We start from the raw sequence: 22,293 nt of genomic DNA, 5'->3' as shown, positions 1-22,293 counted from the left end.
CCACATTTCTTGTTTGCATCACCAGGTCCGTAAACTCTGGGCGCTCAGCGGTGTGTGCGTTCCGACTTGGGGACGTCAAAGCGGTTTTCTCAGGGAACTACAAGGTGCTGAACCGCGACACACTGAGATGGAGCACCCGAGTTCAAGAAAAGGTCGCAAATCCTGGAGAGGCAAGTATCACCACATCACAGTGGGAAAGAAACAGTCTTCTATTTAAAACTGAATTGGTTACGGATTAGCTGCGCCTGATTGAGCTATTCTTTGTACTGTGTGGTCTGAGTAACTGATTTGTGATGCCTCATTTGTTGCCCTCCTTGTTGCCTTGTGGGATAGGTAATTGATTAATCATGCCTTCTTGCTGGCCTCAGGTGGTGGTGCAGGATCAGTGGTTGATTTGGCATGTCTGATTAAAGCAATGTTTTGTCCACAGTGCTTAGTACAAGTTTATTACTAATGCCTGAATGGCCTCCCCCTCTGCACAGTGTGGGCTGCACAATGCCTCTGACAATACCCTGAGGTTCGTGAAAGAGAACTTCCTGGCAGATGAGAGCGTTCATCCTGTAAGCCGGGGCCTGGCCCTGGTTTCTCCTGACCAGCTGTACAGCAAGGTTGCAGCCCAGAGGACCCGTGGAGCCAACGGCAAGAACTACACTGTACTCTTCCTGCTCACAGGTGTGAATTTGAACTTGTGGTCATGCCATCAGGCTGGCATGTGTCTGTTGCACTGAACCTCAGTGTACACATTCTGCCCTGCCTGTTGCTGAAAGCTTGAAAGCTGAAAGCTGTTCTTTACAGAATAATAAAATTATTAATAGTAGGAGTGTAATTTTTTGATTATAATCATTGTCATGAGTAGCTGTCTACAGAATACTGTTGGTTAAATCATTTCAGTTCTCTACAGCTGGTTACTGTACATCACACATCTATTCTGTATTCCAGCCACTTGAGCAGTGTTTTGAAATGCCTGCAGATGCTGTATCTGATGCTGGCTTTGTAGAGCATCCTCAATGTTGTCTCTTCACTGGTGTTTTCTTTTATCTCGGTTTCCCTTCAGAATCTGGCTTCCTTCACAAAGTGGTGCTGCTGGATAAGGGACCCCACATCATTGAGGAGCTCCAGGTCTTCCAGCAGCCGCAGTCTGTGAAGAATCTGCTCCTCTCTGTCAAGAAGGTACCCTAGCCCCATCTGCACTGTTTTCCCTTGTCTGTTTGCCTCAATCAAGAATAATTCTCCCTCTCCTCTCACTCTCCCTCCATCACCAAAATATCTCTCCCTCTCATCTCCCTCGTGAAACATCAAGATGTGCACGCTTTCCTTTCTTCCTTAGTATTCCTTTTTTACACTGGCCCCCTCCCTCTGTTTCTCTCACATCCCTCTGTCTCTTGGTCTTGTTCCCTCCATCCCTTGCTTTCTATTCATAAAGTGAGACGGATGGGTCTGAGAGCTCTTATGTCACAGGCTGTTAATCATGGCTCGGAATGGGCTACGTTAGAAGGTAACCCCATGTGACAGCACTGCAGGAGTCATGTGACCACTGTCTCCTTGGAGCCACAGATGGAACAGAGAGCCACGGGGGGGGGGGGGGGGGGGGGCAGAATTAAGGCTGAACAGAGCACATGCAATGCAATGATCTACTATCTCTGGGGGGGGCTGGCAGAAATCTTGAAACACAACAAACAGATGAACCTAGTAATTTTCCAATCACTTAATGCACCTGCTCATCACTTAAATTCAGTGGCTTTGTTAGCATCTTCTTGTTTTTTTAAGGTAAAAAAATTGCAATAAATAAACTATTGCATAATTGAGTGGTATGGGGGTGAGTTGATTACATTTACAATGTGGCCTAAAGGTAAACACAGGGCTGAGGGTATCCCTAAATCTGTCAGCTGGACGCCCCGCTCAAGTATACTTTGAAAGAACGTTCAGCCATTAATCCCGATTAACCCTCTGACCCTCTCCTGGTGATCTCTCTCCCGTACTGATCTCTATGCGGGTGGGGGGAGGGGCGTGTGCTAATCTGGTCTCCGCACTGATGGGTGTGTCTGTGTGCTGCCACAGGGCGTGGCTTTCGTGGGCTCCTCTGAGGGTGTGCTCCAGGTGCCAGTATCTAACTGCTCCTTCTACTGGAGCTGCGCCGAATGCGTGCTGGCCCGGGACCCCTTCTGTGCCTGGGACCCTGCTCGTAAGGTCTGCGCTGATGTGTCCAGCATACAGGGCGACGCGTGAGTACCTTACTGCACCCACTGTTCTATGTGGCACCACCTAGTGTGTATTTATTTTATTATTTAGCAGACTCTCTTATCCAGAGCGACTTACATAAGCTACAGTTTTACATGGTATCTGTTTATACAGCTGGATATTTACTGAGGCAATTCTTGGTTAAGTACCTTGCCCCAGGGTACTGCAGCAGCGCCTCAGCAGGGAGTCGAACTGGCAACCTTTTTCTTACAAGCCTTACACCTTACCACTATACCAGCCCAATATATACTCTGAAATGGCTCACAGTCTGTCAGTGAGTAGTTAGGGGTGAGTAATGTTAGGAGACTGAATTAGACTTTGTACTTTTGTAGTTTTAAATCCCTTTGCATCTATGTAGTCCCAAGCTGGACTAGAGTGGTTGTACTGCAGTACTGTACATCTGCAAATGTATGCGTGTGTGAGTGTTTTGAATGTGTGAATTTTGTCTTCAGTGTGAGTGTGTGAATTTTGTCTTCATGGTTTTTTAAAATTCAGGGTCATTTGTGGTGCAACAAAAGGACAGTTTCCACTTAAAAATGGACAGTAAAGTTGATCAGAGTCTGAATGTTGATGAAAGATTAGACAATAATATAATAACAAAACCCTTAACAGCCTTCCTGCTCTTTCCTTGTGACCCTTTTAGCGTGCAAGATGTGGAGGGGGGCAATGTGATAGACACATGTAAACCCTCTACCATAAACCCTAAAGCGAAACTGGGTCAACCCACAGGTACGTACCACTATTGAGGTAAACAAAAAAGGCAGCATTTCTACCCTTAGCATAGGCACTAATGTGACCTCTTTGAGTTTGATTTGTGGACAGTTGATCAGGAAGCCCCTAAATATTAAACACTAAGCTGTAACACTTGGTGCTAAATGTTGAATGAAACAGTAAGCAAATAGTGTGTTTTTCGCATTATTATTATTGCACATTGCCTTGAGTGCTACGCTCTCTGAACCCGATAAAGATCATTATGCAAGAAGAGAGGATATGAGGTATATACACTGAATTCATTACACAGGTGTTAAGAGCAGAAGGCCATAGCAGTTAGATTGAAGGCCTTCCTACATCTGTAGGTCTAGAGACCTGCTTGTATCACCTTAAATGTCATAACCTAAACTGGATTTAGTGAGCACATAATGATCTTTATGTGGATAAGCGTGTTTCTTATAAGAAAAATATTTAAATTGGGTATGCACTGGAATGATTCCGTGCTAGTATTTTTGATTACTATATGCTGTTGATTCTTAATAATTCTTATAAACGGAGTGCATTGCACTTATCACTGAGGGAGTAGAGCCATTAAAATGCTTGGCAAGAATGCAGTGCACCGTGGATCAGTAAGTTAGTGATTGGTCAGTCTGTTGATGTGACATACGGGGTCCTGCAGCAGGGTGACTGACTCTTGAATTCTGGCAGTCGTCTGTTCCCCGGGTGAGCAGCTGTACGTCTCCCTGAATGAAGTGGTGAAGCTCCAGTGTCCCGAAGCCTCCAAACTGGCGTCACTGCACTGGGAGCGGCCCAACAGCCGGCTCTCCCAGGACCTCTACCTGCAGCCGGGCAACGGCAGCCTGCAGTTCCTGGCCACGCCCGTCACGCTGGGCCACTACATGTGCGTCTCGGTGGAGAACGGCTTCAAGCAGACCCTGGCCATCTACTCCGTGAAACAGAGGAACAGCGGCACCACCACCCAAGCCGTCAGCTCCACCCGCGTGCCTAACCGGCCTACAGCAGACACAGGGAGGGGGGCGGGGTCCAAGACAAAAATGATGGCGCCCACCACAGTTTCGAAAGGAATGGGCGCCATCACTCCGAGAGTGACCAGGAACTTGACCTCAGTCAACCAGCCAAGGTTAACCGAGGCTAGGCAGTCCATGGACAATAGTAGCTACTTTGAGGAGCTGGTGGTAGTGTCCGTCTTGCTGGCACTGACGCTGTGCGTGCTGATGCTGGGGGCAGTCTTTACGCTGCGGCAGAGGTGCAGGGGTAGAACCGCGCCTCAGGTCTGTCCCAAGAATGACTCCGAGACGGGCAGCCTCCAGGAGCAGGACCCCCTCACTGGCACTGCCAAACAGAACGGGGTGGTGCACAACGGACTGGTGCAAAACGGGCTGGCGCACGGCAGAAGCCCTTCGGTGAAGAACAGTTCGCCAAGGGCGTCCAACGGGTACTTGCCCAACACCCCTATGTAATCATCATGGGCAGTCTCACCGTGAAGCTACTAGACTCTGAATCAGCAGAGCAGGAATGCGTAGACTGGGCTAAAGCCAGAAGGATCAGTGTACTTTCACGTACAAATGAAGCAAAGACTTTGGTTTCTGCACGTTTGAGCGGCCTCTGTGATTCAAACATGTAACAGAACTCTATGCTTCTGCGCTCCACTGGGGGGCAGTAGTGTGTTTTGTGAGTGTGAGTTGATGTGTGTAAATACATTACATACGATTATAGACTGCTTTTATATATTCCCTGAATTGCAGAAGGGTCAATATGCAGATCTGTAGAATGTATGTGAACTTAAATGTGTCCAAACACTGCCTCTACCCCCACCCTCCAAAAAGTAAACTGCAAACGGGACACCAAAGGCCTGCAAGACATCCACTCAGGTTGTAGGCATTGAAGTGATAGAGGTTGTGCATGAAACAACATCGCCTTCTCTTTCTTTTACTCTTTTTTTACTGCCTGGGTTTGCACTGTTAAATCTGTACGAGTCTTCTGTGCTGCGTCTTATTCATATTAGACGCATAATCCACTAGATTTTCAGTCTAGTTTTTCAGTCTTATTTATTCTTTTATTTTTGTTTCTGTTTAAATATGAAGCTAAAAACTTTAATGTTCCTGTTTCTCATTTTCCGATGCACATGTAATTAAAACTACACTGATAAATGTAATGCCAGGAGCATAAGTAATGTAACTCAAATTTTTGGAAAAGAAGTCCGCATTGGGTACAGAAATAATAGTTTTGTGCATGTCCGTATTTCATTGACCTAACTGTATTTGAATCTACAGATCTGAAAATCACTTGACATGCTGTGAGATTGCCAAATTTGTATTTTTTTATTGTGTAGATAACATAAGAAAACAAGTTTAGCTAGACAGCTTTTCCTGCACAGAAGTATTTTGAAATACGTCTGTAAATCGTTGGTTATATTACTTTGATCAAGAACTTCTTAAAGTGAGAAAGATGAAGTGGAACAGTTGTGTCAGAAAATCCAACTTCTGTATATGGTACTCTGTCTGTACTTTGTTGGTTAAATTTCTGTTTTAACCACTTTTTAAGAAGCTGTTTTAACTTTATTTTTATACAATGTTTACCTGACTGTTTCACATACAGCAAATAAATATATCAAAGTCAGACTGGGTTAAAATGTTGCATCTGGAGTGTCATTGTATAATATTGCTAAAGGAACAGACGAATGTGCCCAAGGGTTGTGTTGACAAACACTCAATAGTTTGTGATAAGTGTAACATCACTTTAGAGGGTATATAAGGCTGTTCATATATATAAAATGCATATTATGTTGGCCCAGTTGTAGACACTTGTATAATCGAGAAAGATGACCAGCCATTTGTTTCATAGTACAAAAAACAAGTACTTTAAGGGCAGGGATTAGGCAATCCATGTGTACCACACTATAAAAATGCACAGTTCTGTAGCATGTAATCAATATAAGAGCGCCTGTCAGGAAAATAATAAAAAGCAGATTGTCATGACACCTGAATACTGTCACCATGTACTGCCCGTCAATACTGCTCACATTCACTGGGTTTGGAGTGTTGTTGGCCTGGTCTGACCCTGTTGCTCGTTCCACTTCAAGGGATACACTCCTGTTCTTTTGTGCTGGAAGTCGCTCTCGATAAGAGCGCCTGCTAAATGAATGTCATGTAAAATAATGTAATGAAATTCACTGGTGTCATGGAATACTCCTCAGTTGCACAGTAATACGAAGAAAGGCACATTTGCCTGTCTATAATGGGTTAAAAATTGTGACCCATGCTCCGTGTTTGCGCAAAGCTGTTATTTGATCGTGATGAGAGGGAGGAGGAAGTTGATGTTCCCGTAAATTGCGACGGGATTTTTTTCCCCTTGTGGATTACAGTACTGGGAGGCGGAGCCCCATTTTCCTCATCGGCCAGTGTCGCACCATTCTATAAGACCAAAATTCTTTTCCACTAACGTTTCTCCCAAGGTTGAAAGGCGATCCACTGCATAGATCGTCAGCAAATCGATTTTCAAGGTATGTCAGATCAGATTTATTATCGTGATTTGCTAGTTAGCCTAATTTTCTTACTGTCATAGTGTTTAGAATCGTTTTTCGAACATTTTTTTGTCACAGAGGTAGCTCGCGGTTTCTGAATTATATTTACAATGAGAAAAACTTTTTATAGCGAGCGACACCATGTTAGAAATTCATCTTCACTCATTTCTAACATTCACCTCATTTGCACAGACTTGGGTTTGCAGCTAGGACTGTTGGATACGGGCCTTAACAATCCTCGTTGGAGAGAAAGTACGCGAGCAGCGACTTTTCAGCTATAGACCTACAGTCTACGAGGTCTTTTACTTGTTAAATGCAATCTTAAAAGAATCATATTTAATCACGGCTGTGTAATGATAATGATAATCACTGGAACGACAGAGAAAATGTTTACAGGCCATGTGATTCCCAATGCAAGAAAACAAGGAAGTAGGCTAACGTTAATTATCTAAATCGAAGTAGGCTCAACTGGAATGACGTGAATGCTGTTGTTACACTAGTTGTTGTACTAGCTAGTTGTATAACCATAAAGCACGAAACGCTGATTCGTATGTTTAAAGTTTATACTGGCAATTTAATTTAATCGTCATTCCCCGTCTTGAATGTCCTAAAAGCGCTTGTACCGACAAATCAACGAAACAACTAGCGCACTTGATCAGTGGTTATCAGGTTTTCCGTACCTTCCAGTCTCATAGTTACGTTAACACAGTTCGTGAAATATCGCTTGAAATACCGGAACAATACTTGAACATCTGACCGTGCTTTTAAAACATTGTTTTAAATATTCTTGTGTTTGCAGTGAGTTCGTCACCAATAAGATGTCGGTCTCAGTCACCAAAATCAATGGACTTGTCGTCGTTACGCAAGTTTTTCCTGAGGGAGAGGAGAAGAAAATCTCCATCCCTGACCCTGTCTCCGTCCACGTCCCCGTCCCCCCTGCTGAAACGAAGACGGAGCTATCTGTCCTCCCCTCGAGCCGTATGTCCCCAATGACAAGGCTGTTCCTCCAGGGTCAACCAAAACCACTGGGGGTGAGTGCCCACCGACACAGCACTGCATGCCAGCGTTCTGTGGCGTTGGTTACTAACATGAGCCATTTTACTATCACACTGGTTTGTTTAAAGTGTAGTTTTCATATTGCATTAAAACAATGCATGGATATATTTTTTTCGCGAAGTGACTTCTGATGTTTGAGGATCTTGTTCCCCGCTACTTTCCCTCTTTTCAGTTCAAAGTAAAGAGGACTTTTCATGATTATGTATTTTATTAATTGTATGTCCTCAAATGTCAATCACTGCTATACTGTCATCTCAGTACACACTGAGTAGATTGCGGGGTGGAAACCAACCCGTGGTGGTTATCACGTAGGATACACCTTTGTAGTCTTGGCAAGTAGCTGTGGGTAAGCACTGACCAAAATTTAAATGTCATGGCAGAGGTCAAATCTTAATATCAGGTATAACCTCAAACTACAACACACAACAAACAATTTCCCCAATTGGGGGGGCAATCATAGTTTTGGGGTGGGCAATTTTTATTCACCAATGCATAATTTTCTTTTTACAGCATATGAAAAAATGCATAGTACAGCCTATAGGCTACCAACAGCCTATAACTTGACAGAAATGTAAGATATAATGGGTGGCAGTATCTCAGATAGGGAATTGAATGGCCATCTTGCTAAAATACCTACTGCATACCAATTGAGCAGCTGAAACACCCACTGCCTTTGCTTAGCTTTTATGCATACATTATCTCAGTATAAACCACGGTCATCACTAAGCCATGTTGTCAAGCCTGGTGTTCACACTGGGGTCAAAACAGTCTACACACTCCTGATTATCTCCTTACCTTGTGAAACAGGAAGTGCATTCATTTCTAGGTCAGAGTACATGTCTTTTAGGCTGTGCTAACAAAGCTCTTGGGTTCCGTGTTTTAAACCTATATTCACAAGAACAGTGGGGCCTGGAACCCATACCATGCCTGAGATATGACTAGAATTTCAGGTCTGGTGAGAGGCAGTGACAGTGGATCATTTTGAAATAGCACCTGTAATGGGGGCTGGGATTTTGGCTTCTGTAAAGTAGTCATTCTTCTGCTGCACACAACTGTTCACTTTTTTCCCCTTAGTTTTTTCACCGTGGTCAACCAGCCTCAATTACGCAGTAAAATGGTGGGAAGAACAATCTAATAATGTTTGTTAGCAAAGGGTTTCAAGCCTAGAATATGAGCTTTAGTCAAAAAATGGACACAGGGAGAGCTGAACAAATTCATTGTACTTCGTGCGGGGCACCCTACCATCTCCTCCTCATAAAGTTGGTGTAACCAGTGACGATTATTCATACAGGGCAGGTACTTGGATTGTCCATGTGTCAGTCTGTACCCATTTACATTTATTCATTTGGCGGGCGGTTTTACCCAAAGCAACATACAAGCAAAAAGTCATATAAGGCGTCAACAATATTAGGAACGCTGTATGATCAGGTTTCAGCAGTTGGCTAGACAAAGTACAGGCTATCTGGTAGAGATACAAGTTCCATAAGTACCACAGATTTGACTTCTTTTAAGGAAAAGAAAGTTTAAGACATAAGAAATTGCTTTAGGTGGTAGTGTTTCAGGTGTTCGGGTAAGCATGGAAGAGATGTGTCTTCAAAGCTGTGTCATCAATGCTGATGAGTGGAGAGGAAGAGCTGTGTTGTCAGAAGGTGATGAATGGTCTAGGTTGTGGAAAGTCACAAAAACTGGTGTAGCAAGGCAATTCCCAAACACACTCCAAACACAGGAATTTAACTCCAAGAGCTTGTATTCTTTTTCTGTACACAAGGGGGCAACATTTAAATAAGAAGGGGGGATTTTCACTTATTATTTTCTGGCTTGTTTTTAACCTGAACTTAAATCCATGAACGGTAGGCTGATTGCAGTCCCATTTTTGAAATGTGTGTTATACTCAGTTCTGTTTTGATTTGCTTAATTCTGTTCATAGTATGAGTTTGTTTATTGTAGTCATGTCATAGATTGTACCTGCATAGTAGGTGTTTCTGATGCAGAGAACTCTCAATTGTGTTTGTTCAATTTTTTTGTCATCCTCGATGTCAGTCAAGTAAGTAACCAAGCTCTTGCCTCCTGTTGATAATTCTTGATTAAATCTTGTCCTGTTGTAATGTTCCCTCTCTCCTTGTCTCCTCTTCTGCTCTATGCAAACAAGCACCAAGTTTATTGCCCGGCTGACTTGCCCTTTGTCTGTCAGATTGTGCAGATCTTTATTGGACTGATGACGGTGGCCTTGGGCATCATTACGTTTTTTGACCGTCCATTCATTCTGTACGCCCCCCTGTGGACTGGATTAATGGTGAGTTCCTGAGGCCAGAGTTAATATAGCACCGTTCTATTATTAAAACTAGTTACTGCAGGAATGTTGTTTTTTGGCCACACCATGCATGTTTGTAAGCTATTTATATAGGTAAAAAATAAATTGTAAGAGAATTTCATGTGATGTTTGATGCTCATTGCATTGAAAAGCGCCAACATTGCGATTAGCAGTTTACTCACAGACTCAGTTTTCCTCGCATTTCTGAAGCAAGCTGAACTCACTGGACTTGCCTTTTGCGGTCAGTAAGTGTGACATGCAGTTGAGTTTTTGAGGCTAATCTGTGCAGTTAAAATTGTACTTTAGAACTGTACGACATCCTGACTTGCATCTGCAGAGTGTATCTAGGGTCATGTCTGTCTTTCTTCTTTCAGTACATTGCATCAGGAGCCCTCTCTGTCGCTGCACATGAAGGAACCCAAGCCAGCATGGTAGGTACAGGGTCAAAGTTTTTTATTCCATGATTTTTGAATTGCCAGCTCAGCATTAAGCTCACCCCGCTGGACACATCCTGTGTTCATGCAGGCAACTGAAGCAAAGTGTGTGCAGTCCTCTGTGTAACTCACCAGAAGCCAACAGCTGTTTTACATACTACCAGTCCCATAGTGCAGTAAAAGTGCCCGGAGGATCAGAACATCTTTTTCAGCTCACCGTAGGAATGAATATGTTCATGACAAGTCACTTGTAGGTGCTGATGAGTGCTGGATCAAGGAGCCCTGGCCAGTCTAAACCCACTTTATCCTAGTGGGATAAAGCCAATTGTGTCTTGGCACAACAGTCAGCTTATGACACAAATCACATGTGGACTAGTGAATGTCTGTACTGTCAAAACTGTGGACACACATGAAACTGTCCCACTCTGTTCACTGGTCAGGTTTTCTCAGGTTTGTATGTTCAAGTAACATAGTGTGTTACCAGGTCATGACACTCTTGGAGGCATGTTTCCTTGCATTGTTGTCGCTCAGGGTTGCCTGCTGGTTATTGTTCCACTACGTCAGGCTTATTGGTTATCTAGTCCTCCCTTGGTGTAGAGTGCTTTTACAATGGTGGCCGAGGATCCTCTTAAAACTACAGCCCTCTGAATGGGTTATGTGGTCACCTTGCGTGTAGGTCACCTGCAGACTGGTGCATGTTGTAAGCGAAGAGGAACAGCAGTGTGGCCAAAGCTCTTTGATTAGTTTGAATCATTTCATGACTAATGAGTAAAATCCTAGCAACAGCAATACAGTTTTAACTTTTGAATGACTGTTCAGATCATTCCAATAACTTCAGTGTCCTCAGTGTGTTACAGGCTCTGTGATGGCGTTTAGGTGATGTCTGCTGCAGATTTGCCGCTTTTCAACAATGGGGTACCTCCAGAACCTAAGGGATCCAGGAGCTCTGTGGTCATCCCAGTCCTAAATGACACTCAGTCTCTTCCTCCTCCACAGATCAGAGGGACCTTGGCTCTGAACATCATCAGTGCTGTAATGGCTGTTACAGGGGCCGTTGTCTTCTGTTTCGAACTCAGCATGAGACCAGGTGAAAGCGGCTGCCAAAGAGGCTCCAGTGAATACTACTACTCCGGTGAAAACTATTACTGGGACTGTGTTTCCACAACATGGAAATACAATGTAGGTATTGCACCTACCTATGTGCTCTTTACTGTCCCCTGCTGGTGGTAACTACGTTTTCTCTAGAGTGTGAAGGAATTTTCAACGGCTGCATGGAGGGACAGTTTGAACCATTCTTGAGAGAACAAGTAGGCTTATCGACAACTGCTAGGAATGCTAGGAAGGGGTTACATGTTACCCATTCATACCTTTCCTTAAGCAGAGCAGGTTCTCTTCCCTGAGCTCTAACACACCACCTGATCTGTTTGGCCTGATCTGAGCATGTGAAGCCTGCCACACCTTCTGCGTTTGTACAAGAGGAAGCAGTTGATTACTTCTCCAAAAGTGCTGACTCTCATGGTCTCATTGTGGGGTGTTAAATTATTTTTGCTGGCCAGCTAACTTTTATTTCTTTATTGCTAAATGTGGTTAGCCTAAACTAGTTAGCCATCTGTCATGGTTATCAAACTGCCAATGGCTAGATAGCACATTAACTTTCAGCTTGGAATTTTAGCCAGCCACATGCCAGAAATGATAGCATTTACACTGTTGTGAGCTAACTAGCAACCAGTCCATGGCTATGAGTGGAAATACAAGTCAGTGTGTTTTATCAACTACACACCTAGCTATCCGAAAGGCTCCAAATTGGTTGTACAGGCTGAACGGTTAATGCAGCGATTACACTTTTCTCTTTCCCTGTTTTGTTCAGCTTGTCATGGATGGATTTAAGGGGCTTCTGCTGGTCCTTGCTGTGCTGGAGTTCTGTGTTGCTCTCAGTGGTGCCATCTTTGCTGGCAAAGCCATCTGCTCCAGCTCCAGCAGCCAGCCGGTATGCCCCGCTATGGAAGAGCCTCCAGTGCTCCCCCTACTCTCAGAACTCCTCCACACAATTCCAGTCCTCCAAGGCCTCAGCTTTTCAATACACCACAGCTTTATAATTATCCTTGTTATTCCAGGGCTCCCACATAAACCCTTCAACATATTTTCAGTCTGGAAAATGCAAATATGGACTTGAGACTGAAAAGTTGAAAAAAAAAAAAAACTATAGTTTTTACAATTCAGTTTTATCATTTTAAGGTTATATAGAGCTGTGCTGTTCATTGCATCATTTCATGCATGTCTGGATCTTAAAATGAATGTACAAATGAATGTGTGGAAAAAAGTCTTCAGTAAGTACATTTAATGATCCAAAAATGGAGTGTTTTGCTAAATGTAGCAGGTACACAGCAAGAGGCCCTTCCAAAGCTAGTGTAAAAACATATACAGCCCCTTCTCTGGGTTGCTAGAACCACCTATTACCACTTATATTGTATATCAGTTGCCGTCTGAATTACCTGTGCAAGCTGCATGACTCTGAGGCTCTAAGCCAAATCCACAGCAAAGCTCAGAATTGAGGTTTTGTTGTTCTTACCTTCATAGTTCAGCTCTGTTGGATTCAATACTATATTAGCATGAACAGCTTGCTGTGAACACTGCGTTGTGAGTAAGGGTCTTTCAGTGTAGGGCTTGACGGGAATAGGCAAACAGATTTTAACCTGAATATAATACCCCCCCCCCCCTCCTTTTCATTGTTCCAGGTAGTTGTGGTGGTTGAGAAACCAGTGATGGGGGGTGTGGACTCTACCTCTCTCTGTGACAGCGATGTGGCTCTACTGAACAGCGGCAATGCCCCCAACAGCCCCCCTCCTTATGATGCCTGAGGCCCCCCTGCTGACAAAAATCGCAAACTGATTGCACTCACCTTTTGCTCCTATGTGCATTCGTTTGTTGTGCCTTGATGTCAGAATGTTCTTTGCTAATGTGACAGTGTGAACTTGGCCTTGTAAAACCACGGATTTATGTCCAAGTACAATGAAGCAGTTAAGCACTTAAAAAGACCTCGTATAAATGACCTTTAATTTCTGTTGCTCTTTTAATTTTAGGATTCTTGGCTGTGAACTGGGATGGAAAATGGGATGCTTTGCAAATGCAGGCACATTGAAATATAGGGATCATTACATAAGAATTATCTTGTGTTTATTTGGAAAAGGATGAACAGTTTTCAGAGGTGTCTCTCTAAACTTGTCTTCTGTGGAGCAATTAAATACTTATACTCTTTGTACTTTGCCTTATACTAGTCAGTAATAATAAAGATGCACTTGTGTACATTTTGTATATTTGTTTAGTGTCTCCATTGAAGGAATATGGGCGTTGCACACAAACATGACAAAAACTATATAGTGGATCAGCCATCTTGAGATGATACTGTTTGTAAATAACACACAAGCATACTACATTAGTCATTCATGAACTGACATGGTTTGGGTGATCATATTTGAATTTTAAGATCAATTTCAAACGTAGAAATTAGTATTTTTTTTTCATTGACATAAATCACATTTGTTGGATCACTGCTTAAAATATTCACTACATACTCACTGCTCATCCACTAACAGGTTAACTTATATAGCACATAAATGGTGTAATGAAATAAGCATTGTCGTTGAAAATTATTTGAAAAGTGGTCCATGTAGCTCCTCTGGGGGTACCAGTCTCAAACAGGCAGTACCACTAGTGATATCTAAATGAGAAGAGCCAGCTCATGGGCTCTAATTCCCTCAGACACGTCATATGATTGTTAGCCCTGTTCGTTGTGATACTTTGGACTGACTGGGTTTGTACGCACAGACTGTATACACGGAATAACGTACAATTAGGGGTCGGGAGCCGCTAAAAATATTTCCATTACAATTCAATGAACAATAAAGGGCGAGCAGTTTATGTTGTTATTGTGTGTACACATACAGCCAGTGAAAGCGAGATATACACCAAAATCACCTTAGAAAGACAAAATATGTTCTGTGTCAGCTGTCTAAAACGTGTGATAATCGTGCATATATTACCGATGCAAAAAGGAAATAGCGGCTTCCATATGTGTACATTTGAAGTAGAAAACGACCGACAAGGTGTTTCGTAACGCGCAGTTTTCTCGAATTATTCACCCCCTACACTACAGCAGTGCAGCATATAACGCTTTATATCTCCCCATCACTGCGGAGGAAAAGTGCAGCACCCGCCCATTAACTCTCTAGTAGTTTTCCCCGCCGCTGCAGTAGGAATAACGGACCGCTACCCTGTCGTTCTAATCTCTAAAAAAGAAAAAAAAGGACACGCTTTACGTAGCTGAACAAACGGGAGAGGTAAGAGTGCACATTTCTGTCGTTTGCTTTGTGAAAAAAAATCACCTTTTGAGGAATGACACGGCACAATTTAATTTTACCCGTTTACCCTTTCCTGAATATGTCATTCTTGAAATTCTTTAATGGCGTTTTTGTTTTCCGAAAATGTAGTCTGTAGGAACCCGCAGTTTATGTGAAACATATGATGCAGCCTTTCTCTGGTCCCTTTAAAACAATACAGATTTGTAAGAGTGTCTTGGTGCTGCAGTCGGTTTGGAAACGTGCCCAAATCGGGATGCAGTCCTGATGCTGTCGTTCTGCTAAAACATAAGTCGCTACACCCTCCGGTCAAAACATTCATGAAACGGTCACAGAACACAAATATTTGCAAGTATGCTATTTGGATGCTTCAGATGTGGTTGGCGTACTTTAATTTTGCTGTCACTTTGTGGTATAGAGAAGAATCTACTTTTGCAAATAGGTGCTGTATCATTGACTGAGGTTACTGTGTTTTTACATGGGCAAGTCACTTGTCCTTTTTTGGAACCCTATATGAAACGATCACGGTGTATTTCAGCATTATATTATGATGGCTAATATGCCTCTTTTTTCATTTTGGACAGTAATGCACTTGAATGAAAAGTGTCCTTGAAGCATGTTTCTTCCCCCTTCTGCCTCCTGACCTCTCGTCATCTCTCCTCCCCATCTACCTATCTCCTTTCAGCCCCCATAAGCATACTTTTAGGTTCTTTCTTTTTTCTGCGTTACCCAGTTCTATGTTTTCCATTACATTTTTCGCACCCCTCTCCGTGTCCCTGGTCTAACTGCGATACTTCTTGCTATCTCCACAATACTCTCTCTCCGCAGCACCGCTGACTGCAAAGTCGAACCACCCATTGCGGCAGCATGGGCATTGATAGCGAGGAACCCGCGCCACCAGATGGCGGTCTCACAGTGAAGCAGGTGGATGCATTCCAGAAAGGGGAGCCCAAAACGTTAGGGGTGAGTTACTTCACCAAGTCACACTCGGATTAGGCAGTGTGGAAGAGTGATTCTTACCTATAATCAGACATTTACAAGTTCAAATCTCATTTGGGGCTCTTCTACATTGTATCCTTAACCAAAGTACTCAGGCTGAATGACTATAGCAATATGCCCAGCTGTTTTATACATTATCCTTTTTTTTGGATAATGTATAAAACGTAAGATATTCAAGTTGCTCTGGATTAAGGTGCCTGCTAAAACAACATATTGTGCAAGTAATTATGTTACTCCTAGAGTCTGTTTGTATCTTCTTGCAGCTAATTGAATATCTGTTATTGCACAGTTGTACACTTTTACTGACATGCAAGTTTTCCCACCCCTCGTCTTCTCTGCGATCTTTGCTGTTTTCAGGGTATACAAATCATCATTGCTGCGCTGACACTTTGCCTGAGCGTGACACTACTGCACCAAGAGATTCACTTCACTGGGGATATTAAAACCCTCTTTGTGGTCGTGGTGCAGGTAAGGGAAACGTTCACAGCAGCAGCAACAGACTGCAGCTCCTAACAGGAGGGAGAAAGCATACTTTTAAACTGATTGTGTTTACAACTAACAGGTTTTCCACTGTTTTCTAAAAATCGCAGGACAGAGGGTGATTCCTTTTATCCCTGTTGGTGGTTTATGTGATTTCATTATCTCTGTGTCATTCACATTAAATAACATAAAATAGATTAAATAGATTGGACATTAGTTTTTAAATTTAAAACTATTGATTCTGTTTTTGCTGTCTTTTGTGGAATACACATTGCAACTACAATGATTTCACATGAAATGCAAATAGTATCTAAACGGGTTTAATGTGAAATGCACATTACGACTACAGTGATTTCACATGTAGCACTCATAGGCATAGCAGCCATACCAAACATGGTAGATCTGAGCCTGGGTGGAACTGAAACAAGCATACACAATAGCCTACCAGGATCAGAATTTAGAAATGCTGGTTTATCTCCCTGTGTGACTGATGACATGTGTGGGAACTGCTGGATCATCGAGCCACGTATCTGCTCCCACAGTTCATCCTCTCTGGTGCGGCTTTTGTACATGCTGGAAGGAAGCCATCACTGTTTTGGGTAAGCCCCTGTGTTACCGGTGACTTCATTCACACTCAGTGATACACAATACTACTTGAGATGTCATTTGTAGTATAGTATGCTACAGTTTATTCATTCATGCTACTTTTCAACTGCCATTACAAGACAAACTCTACTTGATCATGAAGGGAAACATCTACTAAGGCTGTTGCCTAATATTAATATTTATATTTGTTACAATATTGTTTAAATGTTCAGGATTGAATTGCTTTTCCTCTATCAGTGTTTGGGGGCTCTGTCTATCTGGACAGACACTTTCCCCCACAGGAATTAGTCTTCTTTGTTGGTAAAGACCAGTATTTATTTTCCCTTAGGGTTTTATTGTCCCTTAGTGATGCTTGGTGCCTTTTGCGTGTTGTTTGGGAACAGGTGTTTACATGTCGGTCTTCTGCATTTATGCAGGTGAAAGCCACCCTGGTGTTGAACCTTGTGAGCGCGGCTTTTGCGACTGCAGCCCTGGGGCTCCTGTCCAAGCACCTGCCTTACCGCCAGGACTCTTACCACTGCGAGCTGTGTAGGAGGCTGGAGTACGCCACCGTGGTAAACACAGGGGCATGCCTTTCAACGGCATAAAAATATACAAAAACAGCAGGAGTTAGTGGTTGCTTCAGTAGCATATTGGCCCAAATATAAGGCAAGGATTTTTCTACAAAATCCAAGTTTTAAAAATGAAACAATATTTTCAGGCAAGACACAGAACTGCTAATGATAATCCTAATTGACCAAAGTAACACCAGCAGATAGGGATGCATCCGGGAGGCTATTTTTCCCCCATTAATTGCTGCATAATGTTTTTGGTTCGATGTAGTGCAATTTTGTTTTTGTTTTTTTAATTCTCTCCTCTAAAAGGGAGTCATTTTATAAGTAGGGCTCACTTGCAAGTAATTTTTTTCTGGCAGTAATTGAAAAAGAACTCCAGGGAAAGTGGAGATACCAAGCACACAAGGACAAGCTCCCCTTTGTGTGTTGGTAAGCATTATCATGGCACAGGTAAAGTAAGAGTGCCATGGTACTTTCTGTGTTGAAATTCCCTGCTTTGTCAGCTTTTTCAGCTCCCCTAAAACGGTCTCTTTTGTAATGAAGTTGTTAATGTATTGGTGACATTGAAACCAGTGCACGACTGGCCTTCCTCCCACAGCTCCTGATAGATGGCATTGTGGGCACTCTGGTTCTGTTCCTGGTGCTGGAGCTGCTGATCTGTATCACAGCCATGCTTTTTGGCCTCAACGTCCTGGCTAATGGTGCCCTCCAGGTTAGTGGATAATCTCTAAATAAGGTTTTCACTGCCGCTGATAAGCACATGCTGTCAGTTGGAGAATTAAAGCCAAAGATGGAATAGAACTCTGGGGTGGAATTCAGACTGGCGTTTAATGTGAATGCCTGTGTGTGGGAGTGGGCAGCTTTAATCCTGGAGGACCACAAGATCTGTTGGTTTTCATTCGTCCTCTGCTTCTAACTGCTTGATTAAAGTCCTTGCCGGGATAGGATATCACCTTAGCTGAGGTTCTGAGTGCAAATTGCAGCCAGTATACATTTAACTCTTAACCTGCAGGATTTCTGCTCTTGAGGGATTGAATCTCTATAACAAGCAGCTACCCCAACTTTAATTACCACTATCACTAAGGTCCTCTCTCCTCTCCCTCTCTCTCCTCTCTCTCTCTCTCTCTCTCTCTTTCTCTCTCTCTCTCTCTTTCTTTCTCTTTCTCTCCCTCTCCTCTCTCTCTCTTACTCTCTTCTCTTTCCCAATTCTCTCCCCTTCTCTTGATATCCCTCCCTCTTTCTCCATCTTTCTCTGTCTCCCTCCTTTCTCTCTGTCCTGTGGTCAGCTGGCTGTCAGCAGCCAGCCTGTGTCCAGACCCCAATCCCAGCCTGTGGAGCCCCCCTCACAGCCTGCTGAACCCCAGGTGCAGCCTCAATACAGTGGGAGCACATTTTAGGGGCACATTTTAAATGCCCCTAAAATGATTGTTCTGATGTTGCTGAAGTCCAGAGCAGATCATACCTCTTCTTCTTTGTGTCATTGTGTCTACTTTGTCCTGTATAAGATTCTGTTCACTTCATCTTCATTTTTATTTCCAGAACTTTAGTTTGTCAGAATGAAAGAGGAGGAACAGAACAAAGGTGTTGTCCCAGCTTGTTGATGTCATCGTTAATCCATTCTTCTTTGTCTTCTTTCTCTTTCTCTCTCTTTAACTCTCTTTCTGTCTTGTCTTACTCTCTTGCTCCCCTCTGTCTTGCTATAAATCCTCTCTCCCTTCTCTGTCTTGTTTACTCTTCCCTTTTCCACCTCTCTCTCTCTCTCTCTCTCTCTCTCTCTCTCTCTCTCTCTCTCTCCCCCTCTCTCTCAGGTGGCCACTGGCACTCAGATCCGCTCAAGCCCCCCGGCCCAAGTCCCTCCCTCAAATGCTGCCACACCCCCACCTGTGATAGAGGTCACTCAGCCCTGAGGATTGTTGCCATTACACCATTTGTTTAGCCATCGGTGGAGACTGTGTGTATTTTGGTGTGGGGATGGGGGCATATTTTACTGGGACAGGAAGTAAGCAATCAGTTTCAAATCAAGCATGTGCCTAGTACTGATATTATTAGATGTAACAAGAAACACATTAGACATTTCATTGGAGATGGAATTCAGAGAAACTAAGAGGAATTTTGCTGATAATTTACCAGGGCTGGAGGTAAACAAGTTGAAAGTTGTGTGAAACAGAAATTCAGGTTGGAACAGAAATAAAGCAGGCATACCAACAAGACTGGGGAACTGACAGGGAACACTATCAGTGCCAAAAATAATTGAATTTGTATTTTACAACTTGAAGTACTTAATGCATTAACTGAATCTGACTTATTTAAAACATTAAATGCTAAGTACAATTCATTACACTTGATTGAGATCCAGTTCTTTTTGGCACTGAAATCACTGCATAAATTGACCTCCACTGGTGTTTGTGTGCTCTACTTTTGCCTTTGTGTTGGTGTTATATCACTTTCTGATTCAAATGCACTTGTCCCTAATAATCAGACAAGGGGTGTGTCCAGGGCCAAACCATGGTATTTTGTTACTTGAGAAAGCTTTAAAATGAATGATATCATTGTTCTCATTCAGTCCACTTGTGATATAGAGCATTGTGATGTAAGGAGCAAATCTACATATGTAATTAAAAATATCAAGCATATTTCGTTTTACCTCATGTCTGAATGAATGCCATAATCAGATGGTACCCTCTGGTCTACAGAAAAGCAGCACATTTTCTGAAGGTCGCAAATAATGCTCACAAAATGGCTTCAGCTAAGGACTACGCATAGGGATGCATTACTAGCGTCCCCCTGAACTTCGTATAAGATTCATCTAACAGTGTAATTTCTGTTTCTGCATACACCTATGACAGCCTTTGGTCAGTTTCCACTTTATTTTTAAACCAGGTTAATGATTTAAAGTCTCTGTTCATTTAGTATACTGTGCACAAGCTTTTTTAATCAACAGGAAACCTTACCCAACTGGCTGCAAACATAGCAGTTTTTTGTCCATGCACCTGAATACTACAGCATAGCAGTTTAGCCACATGTGACATGAGGACAAGCAGGTTTGGCTTTCTTGCAGCACACAGCAGCAGCAAGCAGGCCTCGCCTTACTTTAGCCTTTGAGAAGCTAAAGCTATATTGTTTCATGTAGTCATTGTAGATACAGTACAGTCAGTCAGAAATATCACTGAAACCACGGTACCATATTCTGTACTATCATGCTAAGGAAACTGTTCATTTATGACCTATACTGCTCAAAGGGAACTCCCATTGAAGAAAAAGGATTACGGTTATTATTATGGGTTTTGAATCTGTGTGGAATAAACAATAAGTCTACATACAGTATAACGTCCCCAGGCAGTATGTAACTATGTGTGTGTGTTTTTTTTTTTAATCTGACGAGGGTAAACAGAGCATTTTTCACAAAAAAGCTTTGTAAAACTGATGAGCAGAATACTGTGGAATGCCCCTGGAATCCTCATGTTTATTCTCCCTTCTTACCTTTGCTGCACTCTCTGCTCTTTTTGCAATTTCTACCGAAATTCCTTCCACTGTACAAGTGCATACATAAAATGCTGGTTGTTTTGGTGTAACTGCATGCATGCACTCATAATGTAAAATATCCACTAGATGGCAGTATCTGATAAAACCTGTGTTAAAATGGGAACAGGTTTTGTTTGACCAAATGGTGTAGTTGCCTCACTCATATTCTTGTCCATTGTGCATACCCAAAAATAAATTGGAAAATTAAATGCCTATATAATAATTCTTAATGGGAACTGTGAATTATCTCTTCCTTGTCATTTTATTTTAAAACACACATCCCATTTGTTTTGTCTGTTGGCAATGCTGAATCGTCAGGGTATGAAATACCCAAAAATCAGAACTGTAGGACTATTAAATCATCTCTAAGATCTGCATATGACATGAGAATGAATACTTATGCTGTAAATGATATTTTGCCTTGGCTCCTCCAGATTAACGACAGTATGATGTTAATGTGCAAAGACACTTCAGGTAGTTGGTGATAGTAACTGTCATCCACAGGTTTGCTCTCTGCATTGAATTGAAGCATGTTCAGTAGATCCTCTCCCTTAACAACCTCGGATAAGGTGACTGTCACTGTTTTATTAAGTGATCCCCATCAGACAATGCTTGTAGTCCATAATTTAGCTTGAAAATGACAATGAAACAGTAGTAATAGTGACTTTATCATGATAACGCTCCTCAAGTAGTGCATTCAAGAGCAGTACGTTTTTGCATTAAAGCTGTATTTAGCTGCAGTTAAAAGTTCCTTTACAAAACTGTTTGGTATGACTCTTGAAAGTCCTCGAAGTAGTTCATGTAGTAGATGGCAAATTGTTAGCACATATTCTTATCAACAGAGTGTTTTCATCAGGTCTGATTTTATTTCAGGCAAAATATATTTGGGAAGATATATACTTCTGTTTACAACTGTGGCTAGTGTTGTTGAGTGCTACTGTTGTCAATAACTTTGATTTCGAGACATTTTTACTTTTGGCATCTGTGTAGATAATTTTGGACCTCAGTATTTTCCAGTTCATTTTTTCTATGCTGAAATCTACCATACCTCACAGACAGGTCTTTGGAAAAACCACATATTTTTGCACTAGCAGTCAATAGCCACTAGATGGTAAAATATACAAGATAATGTGTTTATCCAGAGGTATTAGTAGTAGAGTGCAGGACAAATAAAGTGCACAATAGCTAATATACAAACATGACATTAAATATGTCCAGTTGAACAACAGAATTTTAATAATATATTTTAGAGTGTAATATACCTTCTACATTTTTCAAAGTGAAAAAATGTAAAATTTAATTTTTTAAAAATGTCTAAATTTACTGGAATTTAAGAAACAGTTCCCTTTCTTGAAAACTACTAAAAAGCAGAGCAGAAGTGCACTTTGTGTCTTCAACAAAAACATTCGTATTTTAAAGTTGTATCACCACATTAATAAATCAGTATATTATTCAAAAAAGATGAAGACAAGCTCTCCCCGCG

General features: G+C 42.2%; 3 protein-coding genes across 7 annotated transcripts in view; all 3 read left to right on the top strand.

Moving 5' to 3' along the window:
- sema4ab (sema domain, immunoglobulin domain (Ig), transmembrane domain (TM) and short cytoplasmic domain, (semaphorin) 4Ab) overlaps positions 1–5,092 on the top strand; it is a 28,388-nt gene extending 23,296 nt beyond the window's left edge. For all 4 annotated transcript variants that reach the window (XM_036555186.1, XM_036555183.1, XM_036555184.1 and 1 more), the window contains exons 10-15: positions 26–170; positions 483–672; positions 1,055–1,170; positions 2,059–2,222; positions 2,882–2,967; positions 3,658–5,092. In XM_036555186.1, the coding sequence (XP_036411079.1) occupies positions 26–170; positions 483–672; positions 1,055–1,170; positions 2,059–2,222; positions 2,882–2,967; positions 3,658–4,430 (1,474 nt within the window). In that variant the 3' untranslated portion in view covers positions 4,431–5,092. The remainder of the gene's footprint in view (positions 1–25; positions 171–482; positions 673–1,054; positions 1,171–2,058; positions 2,223–2,881; positions 2,968–3,657) is intronic.
- Positions 5,093–6,324: 1,232 nt separating this feature from the next.
- On the top strand, positions 6,325–13,595 carry si:dkey-7j14.6 (uncharacterized protein LOC556585 homolog). The gene is made up of 7 exons (XM_036555227.1): positions 6,325–6,472; positions 7,293–7,524; positions 9,741–9,842; positions 10,235–10,291; positions 11,291–11,473; positions 12,162–12,281; positions 13,030–13,595. Exons 2-7 carry the CDS (start codon positions 7,312–7,314, stop codon positions 13,150–13,152), a joined length of 798 nt encoding a protein of 265 aa, XP_036411120.1. The 5' UTR covers positions 6,325–6,472; positions 7,293–7,311; the 3' UTR covers positions 13,153–13,595.
- An 827-nt stretch (positions 13,596–14,422) lies between these two features.
- LOC118796382 (membrane-spanning 4-domains subfamily A member 4D-like) lies at positions 14,423–20,991 on the top strand. 2 transcript variants are annotated; one of them, XM_036555232.1, is made up of 8 exons: positions 14,423–14,631; positions 15,478–15,612; positions 16,006–16,116; positions 16,671–16,727; positions 17,151–17,288; positions 17,887–18,000; positions 18,575–18,652; positions 19,097–20,991. In XM_036555232.1, exons 2-8 carry the CDS (start codon positions 15,517–15,519, stop codon positions 19,193–19,195), a joined length of 693 nt encoding a protein of 230 aa, XP_036411125.1. In that variant the 5' UTR covers positions 14,423–14,631; positions 15,478–15,516; the 3' UTR covers positions 19,196–20,991. The 2 variants fall into 2 exon arrangements, with proteins under 2 accessions (XP_036411125.1, XP_036411126.1); XM_036555233.1 differs by lacking the exon at positions 18,575–18,652.
- Positions 20,992–22,293: the final 1,302 nt, after the last annotated feature.

Source organism: Megalops cyprinoides, chromosome 21, assembly GCF_013368585.1.
Source record: "Megalops cyprinoides isolate fMegCyp1 chromosome 21, fMegCyp1.pri, whole genome shotgun sequence".
Classification (NCBI taxonomy): Eukaryota; Metazoa; Chordata; class Actinopteri; order Elopiformes; family Megalopidae; genus Megalops; species Megalops cyprinoides.
Note: the sequence above shows the minus strand (reverse complement) of the source record. Positions and strands in the feature narration are given on the sequence as shown.